Here is a 22692-nt window from a genome sequence, read left to right as displayed (position 1 = left end):
GCTGAATACAGCAGACGAGCAGAATCTGCCTTCGCTTTGATTCGCTCCGTCTCTGCATTGTCCTCGATCCATCATGTGTATATTTTAAACGAAACCTGATTTATTTACACCGTTTGCATTGAAACATTTAATCTCAGATAGCTTTATCTGTATAAAGATAATATAAATAAATAAAATAAAATATAATAAAATAAAATAACCAAATATATAGTTACATTCCATTTGAAATGACCATCTCTAAACCGTTCTCAGATGGCATGGTGGGCCAAATCAAAAATGACCATCACCCGACTTTGGCCTGCAGGGCCTAGTTTGGGCATCTCTGCTTTAAACAAATGATGACATCTCACTTTATTCATTCGTAGACAGCGGATTACCGACAGAACACAGATACCCAACTACGCTTACGAAATTAATATTTGATGGAATAAAATGGTCAATTTCTGCTAAATAAAAAAGCTTATAAGAAACTTTGTTAGATCTTCACAGAAAAACAAACCCATCAAACCCCGCATCTGATGTTGCTTCATCAGGAATCGTTCAATGTTTGAGGACGCTTTGCATTTTGCAGATACTCCAGTCTTTTTTCCCCCTTCATAATGCTAAGTAATCGTGTGCTTTGACCATAAGTGACCCTGCCGTAACGGCGCTGCGGATGCCTGGATCTCTCCTGGATAAATGGGCCAGGGTTTACAATAGTCCTCAAATAAACATCTGCAGGTTTATCTGGCGTGTCTCTGCTCTGTCTGCTGTTTGGCACACTTTCGGGGATTACCTCAGGACACACACTCCGCATGCGGACGCCAATACTGAATGGCGGATCACGTGAAAGACTCAGGACACGCTAAATCCCTCCGTGGAGGAACGTGAGGGGGTCGAAAGAGAATTCCGTTTCATCTGCTGGATTTCTCCCAAGATTATCCACCAATGGACCGAAACTAGCACCGTTAAGAGTAAACAAACACGCACACGCACGCTCATTCACGAGGTCATGCACATCACAAATCTTCTTAATGTGCTTCGCCAGTGCCTGCTGGAGATGTGCTCTATTTTCGTACCGCGCTTTAAGAGAAAAACAAGGAGCAAAAACACATTTTTAAGCTTACGAACGCTTAAAAAACAATTGTGTGTTCCTGCGCTGTCATGATGACCCTGCTGAAAAATCCAGCTTAAACCAGCCTGGGCCGGTTGGCTGGTTTTAGCTGGTCGACCAGCCTGGTTTTAGAGGGGTTTTGGCCATTTCCAGGCTGGTTTCCAGCCATTTCCAGCCTGGTCTTAGCTGGTTTAAGCTGGATATAGCTGCTTTTGGCTGGACTCCCAGCTTGGCTAGGCTGGTCAAGCTGGTTTTAGCTGGTCATCTCCCAAACCCCTCTAAAACCAGCCTGATCGACCAGCTAAAACCAGCCAACCAGCCTAGGCTGCTTTAAGCTGGATTTTTCAGCAGGGGAACACTCATATGGTGCTAATATTGACCTGAAAGTTGCCGTTTGCCTCCCATTGTGATAAATCATCACTTACTTGGTATTTTAACAAATGTAAACTTGAAACTTGGCCATGTACTGTCGCTCGTCCTGCATTGATTGTGCTGCGGTCATCAGCAATATCCGGACACGATCCCTCCCTCCCCCCTGCCCCCAATTTTTGGATTAAAGAAAATTTAGGGAAGTGAGCAGAACTTGGCAGGGCAGCTACATTTCTGTCCAGGTTTGACGTCAGTGACATATGTGCTCACTAATATGCCATATTAGCAGTGGTGTAAAGTAACAAGTTATACAAATACTCCAATCACTGTAATTGAGTACTTTTTCTCAGGAATTGTAACTTACTAAGTACTTTTAAAAATGTCTACTTTAACTTTCTCTAGAGTACATTTTAGTGCCGTCTCTGTACTTTTACTCCACTGTTCTCCTTCAGTCTGCAGTCACTACTTTATTTATTCTTGTCTATGGTGATTGCCTTAAGTAGAAAATGATGAGAAAATGAAAAATGTCGACTGTGTAGTGGAACATCTTTCGTGCAGATTTTGCAGCTATGCCAACAACCAGTATTTTAAAAAAGGTTTACTCAAGAAAAACTCAAAGGTACAATAGGCTTGATATGGCTCTGTCAAAAAACTGTGTTGCTTCCAACATCCATAACTGCGACCTGACTTAAACATACAAGGTAATGACCTCATGACGTATTACTGTTGGAAGCCAAAAAGTAAGTGTTTTTAAATGTTATTAATTACTAAATTATGCATTTTAGATAATACGATCGCTATCAATTCCTATTATATTTCAACAACTATTTTCAACAGGTTTTAACCTTTTTAACTAAACTATTATCACAAATGAATTATGCATAACTGAATGTGCAGACCGTATGATGACTGAAATCACCTAATAGCCTTAAACAATCATTAAACGGAATGAGTGAAGAACGGAAGGAAGGGCTGAATGAAGGAAGGACTTCACAAGGAATGGAAGTAAGGACAGAACGTGAAAAGACCAAAGGACAAAATGAATGATGGAAGGATTCAAGGAAGGCCCGAACAAACAAAGGAAGGAACGAACTAAGGAACAAATGAAAGAATGAACAAAGGGCCGAATGAGGTAAGGACCGAAGGAAGAACCAAATAAAACAGGGACCAAACTAATGAAGGAAGAAAGGAAGGACGAAACGAATGAATTAACAAAGACACTAAGGAAGGAAGTAACAAACAAACAAATTTAATAATGAGCAGCCAAGACTGAGCTGACAAAGCGAAGGTTTAATGAGAGCCTTAAGTAAAAAACGACAATCGCTAATTTAAATGATACTGTCTCTATTGGCTGCGTGTTTTTACAGTTTACCAGTGTCCGATAGTGGAAAGAGTACTGAACAATCGAGTAAAAAAAGTCCCAAAATTATATAGTGCAATTTGTTCAAAATACAACTCAAAGTACGAGTAAAAATGAGCCTTTCTAGAAGTACTCAAGAGTAGCGAGTGGTGACTATTACGCTGTGTGAGGCTGATGCGTTTACATGCGGCGCAATATCTGTTTGACCTGAGGGACAGAAATCTAGCTGTGACCATACGCTGACCCTCAGGTTATGCACTTTGAACCCTGACTAACGAGCAGCAGTTAGTGCCGCAAACCAAGTTCATCCAGCACTGATAAAAAGAACACATGCAACGTGTGCATGTGTGCGTGAAAATTTAACATTTTGCGTTTAGTGATTGTTTAAAGCCGCTTAGTTGTAGATTTCAATCTGAAATCTGCTGTTTTACTCCACACAACTGTATACAAACGTCTATCTAAAGGGTTAACGGTGTCAGCTGATGATCGACAGTAAAAATGTAAAGTCGTCTCCTTCCCGACAGGGAAAAACGCCAACGATCAAGTATGCACGATTATATGCTGTCATGGCTTTGCGATCAAAAAAAGTGGTTGTAATGGCAGTCGACGAGGGCAAAAACCACTGACATAACGAAAGAGGAGTCAACTTAAGCAATACGTAAGGGTTAAACTGGCAGCATCATCATCTTTCACCGGAGCAACATGTTGAATAAATCCTCTAAACCATGGCGGCCGTTTCCTCCAGTGCGTTCAAGATCTCATGTTCAGCTAGACAAACGCTGGCCTGAGCCTTAAGCCAGAGCTCAGACCTGCCAATAGCGAAGCTCCTTGATGGATGTGTTTTGCCTTTCCACTTCTCCCAACACCTGCCGGGATTCCCGAGTTTGTACAAGGCGTATCTTATTCTTGTCCCTGGAGCTGATGTTCGCGGTAGCGTGTGCTGAGAATACAACGGAGGAAAAGACAGACGAGCGAAACCCGGTCCGGGTCTGGAGGAAGACGGCCTTTAAATCACGACCTGCAGCTTTACGACGCCTGGAAAACTCTGTCTTTTACGGTCTCCGTAGGTCAACCCAAAAGATAGCTGATGCATCCGTTCAGCTGGATAGTGAATTATGGATTCTGCCGCAGGTGACATAAGTGGTCTTCAGAGGAGGCATATTAGTGCATAACTCCGAACATGCTTTTGGAATTTGGAGACCGCGACGCGTCCTGGGACTTTCGTATTGGGCTGTCTTACTAAAACTGGGGCACGGACTGAAATCCAAAGCTCAACGTAGCTCTTCTGTGTCCTCGGCTGTGAGGTTAGACCTTCACTCCGGAGAGTTTATTTTCTCTTGGTTCTGCTGGGTCTTCTAGAGTGCATTATTAGCGCCTTTCCACTTTCTCCGGAACTATTTTTGCTCCTGAACTACTATGAACTTGCATCGAAGAATAAATACGCTGTACTTACTGTGTTCATAATGTATAGCTGATCATAAGATGTGAGATGCGGGTCGGGTTTGGGACTGGTCTGGTGTATGGCCACATTTAAAGGTGGGTTAATGTGTACGGGATGGTCAACGGTGGAATTTAATTTTACAACGGAAATGAATCACAGAAGTGATACATGCAGGCGGCGACGCTGTGGCACAGTAGGTAGTGCTGTCGCCTCACAGCAAGAAGGTCGCTGGTTCGAGCCTCGGTTGGGTTAGTTGGCGTTTCTGTGTGGAGTTTGCATGTTCTCCCCGCGTTCGTGTGGATTTCCTCCGGGTGCTCCTGTTTCCCCCACAGTCTAAAGACATGCGGTACAGGTGAATTAGGTGAAAAAGGTCAGAAAAAGTAACGCTAAAGTAAATCAAAAGTAACGCAATGCATTACTTACCACAGTAAGTAACTAAGTAATGCAACGAGATACTTTTTTGGTGAGTAACTCAATATTGTAATGCGTTACTTTCCAAGTAAATTTTCCCAACACTCATCATAACAAAATTGTATATATTTTGATTTCTTGATTTATGCTATTTTTGAAAGTTTTATTATTTATTATTTTTCCCTGACATGTACATTTCAGCAACTAATTTTTGAGCCATTATTGCAGGTTATTTTGTTAGATTAGCTCCAGATTTGGCTTCAGTACAACTATAATATTGTAAAGCTTCCTATACAAAATATTCATTTAAACGAGAGATTTGAGAGGGGTGTACTCATATATGCTGAGCACAGCACATAAAAACAGTACAGAACCTATTATGGCAATTCCAGAGAATCGATAATAACTCTCAAGCGTACTCTTATTTTATTTTTTTATTTATTTTTTTTTTGAATGCAAAACAGCCTAAAAAAATACTATTTTGAAATCTTTTGCAGAATTATCTTTCGCAAAACTTCATGGGAACGAGCATTAACTGCAAGCTTTTGCAATTTTGGACTTTTTGATTAATGGAATTTACTGCACAGCATTGTGGGAAATGTAGTTTTTTGGATGCATCAACTGTTTTTTTTTCTAGATGACTGTTTTTAACTTTACGCCTTTTCCTGTGTCTGCATATTGACCTGCGCTCGGTCATAAAGAGCGAGAGACCTCGCAGCGTTTTATGAGCCGAGGGCCGTGATTTCAGCTGAGAACCCAGTGTGAGGATCTTCCCGCTGTCAGGAGCTCTTTTACTGTATTTATGGGCATTTATGGCCTTTTTATGGGTAGAGCGAGAGGAATGTGATGCGTGCCGGATCCAAACCGGAAAACCACACTTCATCACACGCTGTGAAACAATGCTGGTGAAGTCCTTCATGTTGCTCCAACACAAAGTAATAAAATCAACCTAATTGTTTTGACAAATTTAAGTAGGTTGAACATAAAACAATTAAGTCGTCCCAAAAAAAAACGAGAATTGTGTTGTCTCGACCCATTTTACATTAGTAGTTAGAACAAGCAGCAAAATCCCCTTTTGAGTGCATGATATCCTGGCTCTGAGGTGAATAACAGCGTTCAGATGCTATGCAAATGGTAAAAAATCATGGCATGTTAATTACTTTCAAGAACAAAAACAGTAGCTATTTTAGTTTTATGATATAGTATTGCTGTTACAACTTTCAACAGCCAGAATAAATAACATTTTGTAAAATTTTAATCCTTTAATTGTTTTCATCTGTAAAGATATCCGTGTATTGCTGTACATCCTGTGTTTATTAAGCTATGTGTGAGTGTTTAAGGTGCATAACTAACGCTAACTCGATTTCCTCAAAACAGCAACACACCAGCAATGAGCCTTAACACAACTCCGTTCTAGACCGAAACACCCGTGAGTCCACAAAGCAGCCCAAATGGATTTACTATTGAAACGTGGTGCAAAATGGTACAATTACTGTTGCGCTGGTCTGAAAATAGCAACAAATCACACCAAACATGTCTTCTGCCTTATTGCGCCGGTTGTATGATAGGGCCCAATGAGAGAATGTGTTCGTTATTTCGAACTAATCAAAGACTACAGGTTAATGGACAGTGATTTTACTCAAGACAAAATAGTCCAAAGGTAGCAAACGCATTGCTTTCAACTTTAAATAATCTGTATATACGGCATATACAGCTCTGGGGTCTCAGATAACAATATCCTAAAATATATTTATGAGCTTTTTAAAGGTAAACGTAAGATGTAAATTAAACAGTGTGCAGTTGATTGCAGACCTCCTCTATTAAACAAAAAAAGCCAGGTCAAAAAAAGTAACGCTAAAGTAAATTAAAAGTAATGTAATGCATTACTTAACACAGTAAGTAACTAAATAATGCAACGAGACACTTTTTTGGTGAGTAACTCAACATTGTAATGCATTAAGTAAATTTTCCCAACACTCATCATAACAAAATTGCATATATTTTTGCTTTTCTTGAACCCCAACCCTAAACCCAACCATCACAGTACTGCAAAAACCTTAATTATTGCTATACAGTGTCACAAAACCGATGCTATATTGACGTGCGTATCTGCAGCTGTATCCTATCTAGACTTCTATCCTACAATTCAGAAAATGAAAGTCAGGATTGTCAGATGTCAAGTCTGTGTTTCTCTACACTTGGCGGGAAAGTTGCGACTGGCGGCAAAACCCAATGACTGCACGTGGCGCACACGCCGACTCAACAACAGTCCTCTATGTTCTCTGAGACAAACCGGACAATTGTGTGTTCTTGCCATTCATAATCTCCAATGACATATAATACGAGTCAGTGAACCCGAACACAGACAAATCAGTCCCCACAAACTTCACGCAGATGTGTTGCCCACTGACGATAAAGCGCTTTAACCTTTCAGACGGGACACTTCACTTTCCCTAACAAAACCAGCAAAGGCTTTGGCTATCGGTCACTAACAGGTTACGCAAAACAAGTGGAGAGATGCAAATTGCTGGATGAGTATATACCGAATAGAGGAAGAGCACATGCGATTAGATAAGGTTAGAGAAACCTGATATATTCTTAACTCAGGTTTGTGTGAGGCGTTGCATGTGGCACGAACAGATTAATATATAAACAACCGTCAAACTATTTCCACTATGTATAACGAGTGGTTGAACTGATTTATTGCAAGAGCCGAGTACCTTTAGGGCTTTTCAGTGGTGTGTTCTGCCCTCTGCTGGACTCAGCCTGTAATGGTGGCCAGTCATTGCCATAAAATGCTGTTTTTAGTGTAAGATGCGATATGATGGTGATGTAAAATATACATTTGCTCAACGTTGATGAGAAATCCTATTTGGATATCAAACATTTATTAGAGCCCACTCTGAGAACTGTTATTTCATATAAACGAAATGTTATAAAATAACTCGAAATCTTTAGTCAATGAGATACAAATTTAAGACTGGCAACTCATTTCATAAAAAAAATAAATAAATCATTTAAACGTTCGGTCACACCTTATTTTGATGGTCCATTTGCTGAATCTAAGTTACATCTACATGCCAACTAATTGTCATTAGATTATAAGTAGACTGTTAGGGTTGGGGTTAGTGTAAGTTGACACGTAATTGCGCTTTCTTGGTCAGTTAAATGTCTGCTGAAAGAGCAGTATCACCAGATGTTAAGCAGACACAGTCTACTAATTGTCAAATAGACCATCAAAATAAAGTGCCACGCGAAATAATAATATTGAAAAAAAAAAGTTTATACTGTCGGTTTGTCAATACATATAAATACATTTATCAGTTTAATTATATATTTTTTAGCAAAACATTTTTGACATAAAGCTTTAGATACGATTATATACGCATTTCGACTATAGACTGTAAAAAACATGGACGTAGCATCCGTGATGTCACCCATAGATTTCTGAACAGCTCAAATGAAGCTACAAGTGGCCATGGCCAATCGTCACCATTTTGTTCGCGCGTCATCGCACCAACCGAGTGTAACCAAAAAGAGCAAAGAGGTAGAGCGTGAGCGGAGCTACAGATGCCTGATAGCACTTGCTTAGACTGGCTTTTTTTTGGGAGAAACACTTAATACTTCATTACCTGTGAATCGCTTGTGTTCTGACCACATGTGCTTGGTTGTACTATTTCAATGCGAAGTTGTTTTTAGGTGATGATAAAATATGCTGATCTGGAGAAAAAAAAAGAGATCACTCAAAGTTACTACTGATTCTCTGGGGTCGCAATTTATATGTTAAGCATTTATTTAAAGAAAAAATTGTCAATATGAAATATTCTGTTATCATCAGCGCAATAGTTTATAAAATACAGAGCTTAGCATGATTGAGTACACCCCATTTTGAAAATTAATATTCATATCCATTTCTCAGTGAATATGGGTAATATATATATATATATATATATATATATATATATATATATATATATATATATATATATATATATATATATATATATATCAGTGTGTTTGAACAAAACTGATTTATTAAACAGTTTTATTTATTAAAATAATATTTTAGCCACAGAACATCTTTAGAAATGAAAAGATAATACATTTAAAATAATGCAAAATAATGCAAAAAAAAATATATATATATATTTAATTCAACAAAATTGTATATATTTTCGGTTCTCTTGATTTTTGCTATTTTTGAAAATTTTATTTAATATTTTTCCCTGACATATACATTTCAGCTACACATTTTTGAACCATTATTGCAGGTTATTTTGTTGGATCAGCTCCAGATTAAACAACTAATGTATATGCACAACTATAATATCGTAAAGCTTCCTATACAGAATATTCATTTAAACGAGAGATTTGTGGGGGGTGTATTCATATATGCTGAGCACAGTACATAAAAACAGTACAGAACGTATTATGGCAAATCCAGAGAATCGATGATAACTTTAAAGTGGACTCTCATATTATTTATTTTTATTTTATTAAAAAAATGCAGAACTGCCTAAAAAGTGAATATTTTGAAATTTAAAAAAAAAGCAAAGAGGTGGAGCGTGAGCGGAGCTACAGATGCCTGATAGCATCTCCTTAGACTGGCTTTTCTTTTGGAGAAACACTTAATACTTCATTACCGGTGACTCGTTTGTGTTCTGACCGCATGTGCTAGATTGTATACTTTGGCAATAAAGTGTTTAGTCTTTTAAAAACACTGTTGTAATACACTGAGCCACTAAGCATCGTTCTTATGACGTTTTTCTACCGGAGGAAAACGCGAATTACATCCAAATACTTCCAATATAGTCTGTTAGTAAATTCAACACTATTTATGAAAAGCAGGCAAAACTCTGTATGCCAGTGTTTCAGATGACTGTTCTACTGGGGTAACTACCAACCTGCGTCACACATGACGTCATACGGGTTCAACTGCGCATACCGGTTACAAAAGACAAACAGCAAACATGTCATGTTGTGCTGTAGGATGCCAACATCGAAAGTCCAAAAATAGAAAACGTAAATTTTACTGTATACTATCTACCCGCACTGCTTTTAATGCCAACTGCACACGTCTCTGGCTAACAGCCATCAGAAAAGCTGAATGGAGTGAGGACCCAATTAAAAATGCTGGACTCTGCAGTTCTCGTGTTATATCAGGTAAGTTCAGGCTATGCTGAATCACACACATCACTCGTTGTTGATTGCAGCAATGATTTCAGCAAAAACAGTTAAACATGGTGAATTAAACTGCGGACACTGAATGCTCAGAGTGAAATGCAGAAATGTACGTTCACATACCCTGCCGTACAGGTGCGATTCTCTGTCAGAATGCAGTTGTTTTGCTTGTTGATGATGACCCAGGCCTTGTACAGCTCCGTCTTCTTTCCTTGTCTTTGGCTAGGCAGAACCTCGGTTTTTAGCACATCATAGTGTTGAATCTGGTAATGGAACATTATTTCTTGCACATGACCACACAGAACAACATTGTTGGCATCCAAAGACTTGTAGGCCTTCTTGTAAAATCACTTGGAGTTTGAATGAGATAGTTGTATATTTGGGGCTGGATGCTTGGCCATTTCGTCTATGCAATATCCATTGGGAGGGTGCTAAAGGCAAATGGACCTGTCAGACGAACAACGCTCGCTTTAACGTTAATTTCGCAGAATATCTATGCTTATCGCTGGGTGACGAGCTGTTATGATAAGCTGAAAGCATTATGTGAATAATATATATATATAATACGTAATCAATATAACTTATCTCTAATACAACAACAAACTCTGTACCGCATCGGATGTCATTCCCTCGCTGTAAACGCTAGCGGACCCACGTTTTTCTGCAGCCACGATGCGCGTGCATCCTGAATGTTCACAAACCGGTAATTTGCTAATCAATCTATCAGACTCTGGAGTGCATTCAAGTTCTAAAACATTACAAATGATAGTTTATCTTAAATAAAACAAATACATTTATAGAGATGGTAAATTATTATACAATATAATTTATAGGTTTTATTTTCACTCGCCTGGGAAATGGAGGCCACTTGAATGGTTTGTGAGCACAATTAAGTGCACGCAGCATGCCATATTATCTGATAACTGTAAGAAATAATTCCAAAAGGCGACCGAGTGTGTAAAGCCACATTAAACAAAACAAACATGACGTATAAGCCGAGTTCAGCGGCTAATCAGCCGGAATGACGTGACAGTGGCCAGCGAGACCTAGCTGTTAACTCAAAAGGCCAAAGCCTTAATTATGCAGACTTCATGTAACCTAATATAAAGGAAACAGATGAGTTATAAAAAATTCCCCTCACATTTGTCATGATGTGTAATATTAGCTATATACACCGAAATAGTTTTTTGTACCAGACTGTAAGCACGTTTTTCTGTTTTAAAGTTGGCCATTTAACATTGGGGTCAATGTAAATGTCCTAGTGGACTTTCTCTGAACTGCAGTTTCAGTCGCTTCCGTATTAGCTTCACGAGGGAGAGCAGGATGCTGCCGCTTGATTTCGATACAGCATAACGATGCATACGTGTTACCTTTTTTCGCTTTCTAAAATAATAAACTGAATAAATAAAAGTCACTGTAAAATAGCATTGCCTTAATATAAAATATATTAATATAAACAATACACACAGCTTATATTAAATATATTTTATTTTGAACAATATGTCACAAGACTAAATCAAGTGCGAATGATTACATGTTCACACATCTTACATGGAACATACAGTATTTTGGCCCTCAGATAGAAATACGACTGACATTAGTAAGGCACTGAGTTCTGCACATCTGCTGCAGTAAATGGATGGTCTGTTGTGTGTTCAAATACTGTATATTGCATAATCTTATTATTAAAGTTAAATGACAGAATTAGAAAATTCACTGCCTTATGCCATGATTACATCTAGCAATACTATACAAATCTGGACGTAAAACACTGTTCAGTGGTGAGTTTTTTTCCTGGTGTTTGCTGCATACAGGTTTAGTTTTAACTGTTGTATTTAATTAGGGTTAGAGACTACATTGCGGCCCCTTCAGGAACTGCATTTGACAGCCATGGCGTAGGGTTAACTTGAGAAAAGTGAAGGTTAGCTGTGTGTTTCTCTACGAGCGTCTCTCCTCAGAGTTTGGACTTGCCCTGGAAGAAGCTCATGATGGCCTGCATGCATTCATCGGAGAGCCAGCGCTCCGTCAGTCTCTCCACCTCTGCGTCGTTCACCGCGTGAAGCTTCTCTTTCTCCAGACCGCGGATCAGCTGCTTGGACAGAGCCAGAGACTAGAGGAGGACCAGACATCACACATTTCACTGATACGTTTTTGTTGTTGCGGCAGTCACATGTTGCGTACCAAATGACACACACTAGGGCTGAATATATGCACATAGAATCGCATTTGCACATCATGTGAGGAAAGTACGGTGATGTGATCGGTAGAAAATCTCGTCCAGAAGGCCAGAGGATGCTCTCGAGCCGCACAGAACAATCAAATATGCACCAGAGAAACCCAGGAAATATACCAGTCAATGCAGCTGAATAAAGTAGGTGGGAGGCGCAGCATTTTATATAGATATATTATTAATGTTCAGAGAGTTTCCCTAAATGAGACGGTGAAAGTAAACATTACCATGAATATCTTAATTAGGCATAAACGAATTAAAGGTGTTTGCTGAAATTCATATTAAAATCAGTTTTATTTGTATTGTGCAATGCATATTTATAAGTTCTTTATGCAGAGTATATACAGTTGAAGTCAGATTTATTAGCCCCCTTTGAATTGTATTTTCTTTTTTTAATATTTCCCAGATGATGTTTAACAGAGCAAGGACATTTTCGCAGTACGTCTAATAATATTTTTTTTCTTCTGGAGAAAGTTTTATTTGTTTTATTTTGGCTAGAAAACAGGCAGTTTTTAATTTTTTTAAAAGCCATTTTAAGGTAAATTATTAGCCCCTTAAGCTAATTTTTTTTCCCCGATAGTCTACAGATCAAACCATCGTTATACAATAACTTGAATAATTACCCTAAAAAAAAAGTCTGCGGACTCTGACTTTTACGCGTGAAAAACTTTCTTACTCTACCAACAATACTGGCAATTGGAAAGCCGCTACACATGTTGTCGAACATAATATATTTGTAGGCATAACTTATATTATTTACAACCTGTATTATGCTCACATGAATCTGGTCAATATCTGCCGAGATACTGACTGAAAAGTTTGACTATTTATAAGCTTATTTGTTAACAAATGTCAACAAGCCTCCATTTACAATGGTTAAAAAACAAGCTTAAAAACATGTTTAACGTTACAAAATTTGACGTTCATTTTTAATTCATAGTTCAACGTTCATAGTTCATACCTAATCACTCGATCAAATCAAGTTTTTTCTATTATTAAAAGGAATTGTTATAATATAATATAATATAATATAATACAATATGATATAATATAATGGAAGTAATAAATTCCTTAAATGGAATTAATATATTATAATATAATATCATTATAATTCCTTAGTTTTTTTTTAAATAATTACATTAACAGTAGCTTTATTAAAAATGGGTATTTCTCACTTTAATGGATTAACTAACGTTTACAAATTGACATGATTGTAGTGTTTCCTGTTGTACTTTATTATCCTTTTACCTTTTTCACGTTTGTTAGTTCTGAACATTTATAAACATTAAATCAACACACACTTTTAATGTTTGAAATGTAGTATATAAAGTAACCTTTTTTTGCTGCTTAGCTCAATATTGTGATTGATTCATTAATTGCATTTTCTTTCTAATTTTCTGAGTTAACACTACTGCATGTCATGTGTTTGTGACTCCAGCAGTGTGAGACTTACATTTTTGGGCAGCTTGGCGTAGGCCTTCAGTCTGCTCCACACCTCTGACTGGAAGGAGCTTTCCGGAAACACCTCCGACACCAGACCCAGCTCACAGGCCTGTGTGGCGCTCAGCTTCTTATTAAACAGCAGCACCTCACTGGCCTGACAGAGAAGACAGACACACTTCTGAGTTATTAACATACGCTTAAAGTGGCTTGAAGTTAGATTTGAAAGATTGAAATGAATATATTAGATGTGGAATTGATGTGTAGAATTTGGATTGTGTATTGTAGAGTGTGCATCTGCTAATGTGACAAACGTGCAATAAGAATCTTTTATACAGCAGAAATTCTCAGTGAAGAAAAGCTGTGGATTAAAGAAAATAAAAGCCATACATTTTTTGTTATTGTGATTTGAACCTTGAAATACAATTATTGCATAATTTCTTCTTAATTTCCTACAATTATGTCAAGTTTTTCTTTATTTTTACCCGAAAAAGTTACTATTGTCATCCTAATCAGGAGTGCAAGCATGACAAGAATTTGGTGTGCATGTGCAACATCCTAAAGGTCTATAAAAATGATTTAAAAATAGACACTGGGTGGCGCTATGGAGTTTAATATAGCATGCATGCATTTTTAAAAAATATAAATTTAAAAATATTATTATTAATTGTTAATGATTTATTATTAGTAGTATTGTTGTTGTTTTGATGTTATAATACAGTCACAAATAAAGTAGGGGATGTTTTTGGTGATGAAACCAATTGCGATTTTGGTTTTTTTCACTTTTTACAATTACATTTAAAATTGCAAATGGAATTAATAAAGGCACATAATGCAACCCTGTACATATTACAGCTGTTCATTGATTAAAGCTATAAATCACAATTGATTTTAGGATTTTTTGGCAACAAAAAAACTCTGTCCACATGAAAACCCACTGTGCCAAACCACGAGGCTGAAAAAGCCTTCTATGCTGTGCTGTGTTCACACCAAATGGTGATTTGCATATTTTTATAAGTAGAATTGGATGATAAAATTGGTCTCGATATTAATCGACTGAACACCATTTTCCATAAAAAAAGAATTTGGTATGTAGGTTCGGTGTGAATCTCTATACTTTTAGTAAAATGTGGCTGCTGAGCGCGTGTTTTCAAAGCAATGCCAATAAGCTAAAGGTGTACGTTTGTCATTTCCAATGGAAGCGAGCGGCTTGCATGTGAACCACGCACATTTTCCTGCCGCACCAAGTCGAAAAACATCTGAACTTTCACGAATGCCACGAGGACAGCGCATTTCATGTCAGTACAACTAACCAATTTGCCTCACACATTGTATAGAATATATACAAACTTCAGTAATAACGGCAGACTAATTACTTCAGAAAAACACGGCGCACCCAAACACTGCAGCTCTATCTGCTTTTCTCCATAAACTTGCATCGGAGCAGCAGCAATGAGCTGTTAATTTCTCATCCTCTGAGAAAACGCTTGATGGTAGCCTAGTTACGAGAGACGCCAAGGGAGCGCGAGCGCAAAGACCTTTGTAAATGGTCAAGGAATCCAGGCACTCGCGCTTGTCGCTTTAGGTCAGAATAACAACACATGCAACAATGAGTCCCTAGCAGCAATGAGGAGATTATACATAAAAAAAGCATGTAAGGATGTCGCCAGAGTGGCTTTTTGGTGTCTTTTCTTTTGCATCCCAGCCACTAGATTAGATTAGATTAAACTTTATTGTCATTACACATGTACAAGTACAATGCAACTAAATGCAGTTTAGGTCTAACCAGCAGTGCGATAGCAGCAAGTGCAGGATACAGGTATAAGTTATAAAGTGCAGTTATAGAAAAACTATGGTGATATTTACAGATGGATGTGCTATGAACATTATATACTAGCTCTAGCTCCCCATCTAAAAGAGTTGTTAGCATAGGGGGTAATGATGTAGTCGTTCAAACTCCAAATGTGTAATGTTTGCAGCATGTATTTAAACAATAATGTCTGGTTCCTTTACTTGAAAGCTCAAATTTGATCATCATAATTTGGGTTGTTTACAAAGTTTGAGGTTTACTGAATCATTATTATTCAAACCTTAAAGTTGGCTTCAACTGTTGAGTATTTACACTTTACTTTTGCACACATTTTGTAACATTTTATTTATCAAGTTTAAGAGTCTCTTCTTATGTTTACGTTATTACAAAGAGATCAGAGATCAGTGCAAACAACGTGGAATATGCAATGCATTTGCTGTGAATGTGTGAAATATGCCTGAATCGTGTCATTGCTGTGGATCCAGTACCTTCGCTGCACCCATCATTTTGGGAAAGAGGTATGAAGAGCAGCCCTCGGGACTCTGACCCAGCTGACTGAAGGGTGTGTGAAACGTCGCCTGCAGACAGATGGAAAAGGAAGCTAAAATACAGATTTGATATAAAGAAACAATTAAACAGATTTAAAACTGATCGTTCTGCTGTAAAAACACAGCTCACCTTCTCTGTGGCATAAACAACGTCGAAAAGCCCCAACAGAGTGACCGAAACCCCAACCGCAGGTCCGTTAATGACTCCAATCAGAGGTTTGGGGAAGTCGATGTACGCCTTTACGTACCTCCTAAACCACACAAACACACATACAGTTCAAGTCTGAATGATTAGCTCCCCTCTATATTTAGTTCCACAAGTTTTATTATAATGGAAATAACATTTCAACACATTTCTAAACATAATAGTTGATATTTAATAGCTAATAACTGATTTATTTTATCTTTGCCATAATGACAGTACATCATATTTTACTAGATTCTAGTAAGGTACTAGTATTCAGCTAAAAATGACATTTAAAGGCTTAATTAGGGTAATTAGGCAAGTCATTGTATAACAGTGGTTTCTTCTGTAGACAATCCAAAACAAATATTGCTTAAGGGGGCTAATAATATTGACCTTAAAATGATTTTAAAAAATTAACTGCTTTTATTTTAGCTTTCTCCAGAAGAAAAAAATATTATAGGAAATACTGTGAAAATTTCCTTGCTCTGTTCAACATCATTTGGGAAATTTTTGAGAAAGAAAGAGAAACTCACAGAAGGGCCAATAATTTTGACTTCAACTGTATATTGATCATAACATACCATCAACATCAATACAAGTTTAAGTAAAAGAGACTTTACCGCAGTAACTCGCCGGCGTCTTTGGCCATCTTCTCTACTCCACCCTCAGGGATCTTGGTAAAGTTGTTGAGGTCGTTTCCACTGCAGTAATAATCCCCATTCCCTTCACACACGTTAAACACAAGCACATGATGTACAGAGGAACAGGAGATGAATCTCATCATTGATCTGTAACATCTGTAGCGAGGAGTAATTCACCTGTCATCACGGTAATGACCGAATCATCTTTTCCAGCAAGTTCCAGAGCTTCAATTAGCTCATTGTACATCTACAGAGAGCAAGAAAAAAACATTAGAAAACTAAATATATATATACACATACATAAAAATGGCTAATATATATCAGTGCTGTTCAAATAAAAACTTTCTCAGTTAAAATAAAACAAACTATAAACAAAAATAATAAAAAAAACAATTGTGACTCAGTGCAAGCAACACATATCAGTGATTCAGCATGTACATTTATTAATGTTAGAGGTTTAATATGTATTAATTAGATTATAAACCTTACCATTTCCTGAATGAGTGCATATTGCGTGATCCCGAATGGCTGTATTTAAATTTCTGTCGTGTATCATCTGATGCAAACAGCCAAATTGCTTATCGCTGCGTATCTCCTCATGTAGCGTGATGTTAGGACACGAGTTACAATTTAACCAGCTCACCTTATGTTTACGATAGTAATATTGACATTATTTGCTTATCAATAAACACTTCATAAGGAACTGCATCTCATTTCAAAGTCTGCTACTGTCCACTGGAGGTCGCATTTTTGGTCATGGGCACATGCTTAGAGAGCCTTCCTGACTGAATGAATAAAATAAGCTGTTTTCACCAAGGCAAGCCGGGGTGCTGAAATATAACTGGCTGAACTGGCGGTGGACGGGCTAAAGGGACCGAAACAAAGTCAGATGTTCCGGCATGTAACGCACATTTTCAAAGCAGAATATCTTCAAATAAACGAGAATGCTCACGTAGCATGCTTAAATATCTGCAAACATTATGTTTTTTAATGCTTTAGAAGAGTCAAAAGCGAACACACAGCACTTTTAATTTTCATGCATTTACCACAGATCTACCCCCTGGTACCTGCCTAAGTTTGTCACAATTTCAGTCAAGTAAGGGTAAAATATATATTTTGACTTAATTTTAACAGGTCTACTAAAATGTAATTCCATTTTTTTATTATATCACAATATAATATTGATATCGCCTGGAAAGTAGATTAAATATTAACATAATTAAATAGAAAATAAAGTTTAAAAAAGCACTTTGAACACAACACAAATATATGAAAGTAGTTGAAATTAGCAGAGAGCTTTAGTGCCACTAAATAATTATTGTGTATTAAATTAATATGCATACAGCTCTAAGACAAATTAATTTCATGTATACCTTAACCCTAATAGTTAAAACGAGTTTTTATTTTTCCACATTCATTTTAATTCATGTGTTTATATAAGTTTCAGTTATTATAGTTTTGAATCAAATAAAAATGCTAAATATTTGTATGACATCTAGATTAAATAAAATAAATAAAAACATAAATAACCTTTACATAGACACACTACATATAATGTTAAAGTAATACAAAAAAAGCAGTTTCAAAATCCATATACCTTATAATTGACCTTTGTTCAAAACAGCTGATGTCAGACTTGAATGTATTAGCTCGAGCCTTCAAAACTTAGATTAGAAACAACTAAGATGCAGTAGAGTGAGTTCCTGCATGTTCACCTCGACAGTGATGGCGTTCTTCTTGTCAGGTCTGTTGAGTCTGATGGTGGTGATGTTGTCTTCTGTGGAGACCAGCAGCGTCTGGAAGGTCTTTCCTCCTCCGGTCGGTTGTGCTGCCACTGCAGGGGCTTCTGCTCCCACCAGAGACGAGATCAGATCCACATACTGCTGCCGGGCCTCCTCCTGAAATACGACAGACAACACACCATCAGCATGCATGCATATATATAGTATTCCCTATAATATTTTTCTTCTTCTTTGTTTAATTTCAGCTAGAGTAAAAGCAGTTTTAAATTTTTTAAATACCATTTTATGGTCAATATTATTAGCCCCCTTAAGCAATATGTTTTTAACCTAGTGAAGCCTTTAAATGTCACTTTAGGCTGAATGCTAGTATCTTGTAAAATATTTAATAAATTATTATCTACTGTCATCATGGCAAAGACAAAAGAAATCAGTTATTAGAGATGAGTTATTAAAACTATTATGTTTAGAAATGTGTTGAAGAAAAATCTACTTTCCATTAAACAGAAATTGGAGAAAAAATATACAGGGAACTGATAATTCAGACTTCAACTGTGTATGAAAGAAAAAAAAACAGAGAAAATTTCATATTTAAGCACATAAATTCCTGTATAAAGTGAGAGACCTGTGAGATGGAGCCCAGACCCTTCCACGCATCCCATTTCACTTTATTCACAAAGTCCAGCATGCCAGGTTTAGGGGTGTTGCAGGGTCCTACCGTGGCCTGATCATTTAGAAAAAAAAAATGCACCGTAAATGAGAGATCTGTGGCGTAGAGAGCAACACAAAAATATGAAAACATATTAGCTACATTTGCTGCATTGCACAGCATATTGATCTGTTTACACATCCTCAGCTTGAACTGCAATAAAATCTCTTTAAACTAAAGTAATGAGGACAAAGTGATTTTGTTGATTCGTTTAATTAAATCTGTAATAATGGTTTAGTTCAGTACATTTATTTCCACAATAAAATTTTACCATAAAAATAATTGACAGACAAACTACACTGAAATAATGTATTAAATGCATGAAAATTGTCAAACAAACCATGAAATGCCAAAACCTTTGTCTGTTTTTAATTTTGCTGCATTTTTCCACCTACCAAGACTACACTTATTTGATCAAAAATATAGTTTAAAAAGTAATAAAGTGAAATATTAAAAATCAAATTTTAAGTTACTGTTTTCTATTTGAATAGACTGAAATATAAAATATTATTAAATATTAACTACAATTTAATATAAAGTTTTTGACTAAATGTGTGTGTGTGTGTGTGTGTATATATATATATATATATATATATATATATATATATATATATATATATATATAGATAGATAGATAGATAGATAGATAGATAGATAGATAGATAGATAGATAGATAGATAGATAGATAGATAGATAGATAGAAATAAACAATTAAATTTATATAAACTGTAAATAATACATTATAATATAATGATAGTATATGAAAATGTTGTCAGAAATATAAAAAGCTTTTGCATAGGCTTTTATTATGTATCTGTAAGCTTCATCATACCGCAGGTATCATTTGACATGTCATACGCACAAAATGTCAAAAAATTAAATGAAATAACTTGATGAGAAAAAAAAGCTGAAGTGCTCAGCTTTAATTAAACATATTAACTTAAATACTGACATAACTTAGTCACTTTAAATCATCATATGTTGTTTATATCTTTAATAAATAAAAATGTAAATGTATTCATGGTGTACATTCATTTTAGGGAATGTTTCTAAACAAATTTTATAAGCGTGAAGCATGAAGCTCATTTGTTGACCTGTTTGAAGAGCGCATAGATCTTGAGTTTGACTTCATTGCCCGGATCCTTTTTCAGAGTGTTGAGCTTGTCCTTGGCCTTGTTGAAATCCTCCACTGATGCTCCCATTACTGCAGTGCTGTGCAGCTGAACACACGGTATGAACGCAGTCTTACTCGATCTGGACACAAATCACAAGCATTTATTACAAACAACAGAATATAGACCCACAGTACATGCTTATTGTTGTTAATGTCATCATGACTCATGACTGCTTTTACACATTTAAGCTGAAGTTTGATTGGTTGATATGTTGTTTAGAGGGAGGTCGGGTGAACTGATGAATGATTCTCTATGTGTGTGTGTGTGTGTGTGTGTGTGTGTGTGTGTGTGTGTGTGTTTACCAAGTCACAATTTGAATAAAACTCCACCAACAGCAGCAAGATATGCATCATCCTCTCACAAACTAACACAAAACTGTTGCAACATAACTTCCTACATGCTATTACGTTAGTTTTTATTTATTTAAAAATATATATTTATTGTATAAATGTAATTATTTATTGATTTTTTACATTTGACATTGTATTGAATAATTCTTTATTATAATGTATTATTATTTTTATTATTATGTTTATATGTATTCAATTATTTCTGTGTGGAGTTTGCGAGTTCTCCCTGTGTTGGCGTGGGTTTCCACATAAGTCCAAAGACATGTGGTGCAGGTGAATCGGGTAAGCTAAATTGCCCGTAGTGTATTTGTGAGTTTTTATGGATGTTTCCCAGTCAAGGGTTGCGGCTGAAAGGGTATTCGCTGCGTAAAACATGTGCTGGATAAGTTGCCGGTTCATTCCGCTGTGGCGACCCCAGATCAATAAAGTGACTAAGCCGAAAAGAAGTTAAATGAATGAATGTATTACAATATTATTACATATATTATGTTATTATTATGTACATTATAATGTTATTGTGTGCATTATATAAATGTATAAGTATAATACTTTGCCAGTACTGTGCAAGTCATGCTAATAAAGTTCATGAGAATTTGAGAAAAAGAAAGGAGGCAGCGAAATGTTTACATCATAGAAAATTGTGTATTTATTGAATGTTTTGGTTTATTTTCATAATTTCATGCTGTTTGTAACTGTAATTATCATAATTATCATTGAATTATATATTTTTTGACTTTAAGCATCACCATTTTTCCTGTTCTTTTAATTAAATTTTATTCAAATATTGAAATTAAATGGGGCGACACAGTGGTTAGCCCCCACAGTCCAAACACATGCAGAACAGGTTTATGTGTGTTTCCCAGTACTGTACATATTTAAACAGGTTGTAAATGATTATTTAATATTGAAAAATATTACCTGCTTTTGTTATTTTTTTTCTATTTGATTGCACTTATGCATTGTATTTTTCCTTTAATTATTTTCTGTTGTAAATTTTAAATATTATTGATATTATTATATGCATATATCTTTTTTACTACCACCACTACTATTTGCGGTGTTTACAGCATTTTATTATACATGTATGCTCTTTCATTTTTATGTAAACTTTATAGATGCTTTGGCAATACATTTGTCATGCCAATAAAGCAATTATTGCATTGAATTAAATTGAGAGAGAGAGAGAGAGAGAGAGAGAGAGAGAGAGAGAGAGAGAGAGAGAGAGAGAGAGAGAGAGGTGAAGTTGAAGATCATTCACCATTATGTAGGGGAAAGGTCAATGCCAACACAAAGTGCATCAGCATTTGTGCAGAATAACACAACATAAGTTACTGTAAGTTACACAGTCACGTACATAACAACACTCAGCTGCTCATTATGCTCATTTTCATATCTAAACCTGCTGAAAATAAACGCTCAGATGATCGACGGACCGGTAATGAAGCTCTTACCGGACGAATCTTGCAAATCTCCACGGTGAGACGTGTTTTATCAGAGAGGCCATTACACACTGAAGCTGCGATCAAAGTTTATGCTCGCGATCATAACCAGCAATGCAGTCAATAATCTGCCGCATACCAGCCAATCAGACTCTTTCTTGTTCTGGATGGTGTGTGCGGAAATGTGTGCAGAGAAAAACTACTGCCGCCTGCTGGATGGAGGACACGAGCTGTCTGAAACTGAGCTGGTCTGATATGAGATAGTTTATACAGTGGCTTCAACTATTATTATATGGTTTGAACTATTTATTTGAAACTAACCAACGTTTGTGTAACAATTGAAATTTATTATGTCGTTATTTTCTTTTTCCTTCTTTTAAAACCATTTTTTTACACATTTTAATCTGTTTAATCAATTTATTCATTGTTTTTATTTTCTTATACTTATTTCTTTTATACCTGTTTATGTTAGGCACTTTGAATTATGTGATTTATTATGTGTCAATTAAGAAAAAATGCGCTATATTAAAAAAAAACTCGCCACTTAAATTCATGTCGTTTTGTCGTG

At 36.4% G+C, this 22692-nt stretch overlaps 1 protein-coding gene and 1 long non-coding RNA gene across 2 annotated transcripts in view; both read right to left on the bottom strand.

The window, feature by feature from the left end:
* LOC147830974 (uncharacterized) overlaps positions 1 to 11190 on the bottom strand; it is a 40463-nt gene extending 29273 nt beyond the window's left edge. Inside the window, exon 1 of the long non-coding RNA XR_015524686.1 lies at positions 9979 to 11190. This is a non-coding gene — a long non-coding RNA (uncharacterized LOC147830974). The remainder of the gene's footprint in view (positions 1 to 9978) is intronic.
* A 134-nt stretch (positions 11191 to 11324) lies between these two features.
* eci2 (enoyl-CoA delta isomerase 2) lies at positions 11325 to 22301 on the bottom strand. The gene is given in 10 exon segments (NM_001002645.4): positions 11325 to 11965; positions 13539 to 13682; positions 15824 to 15913; positions 16014 to 16134; positions 16691 to 16793; positions 16889 to 16958; positions 18427 to 18609; positions 19076 to 19174; positions 20255 to 20414; positions 22137 to 22301. Coding segments are annotated over 10 exon segments (1179 nt in total). The 5' UTR covers positions 22190 to 22301; the 3' UTR covers positions 11325 to 11809.
* Between the last annotated feature and the right edge of the window lie 391 nt (positions 22302 to 22692).

Source organism: Danio rerio, chromosome 24, assembly GCF_052040795.2.
Source record: "Danio rerio strain M-AB ecotype USA chromosome 24, GRCz13ab, whole genome shotgun sequence".
Taxonomy (NCBI): domain Eukaryota; kingdom Metazoa; phylum Chordata; class Actinopteri; order Cypriniformes; family Danionidae; genus Danio; species Danio rerio.
This window is presented reverse-complemented; position numbering and strand designations above follow the sequence as displayed.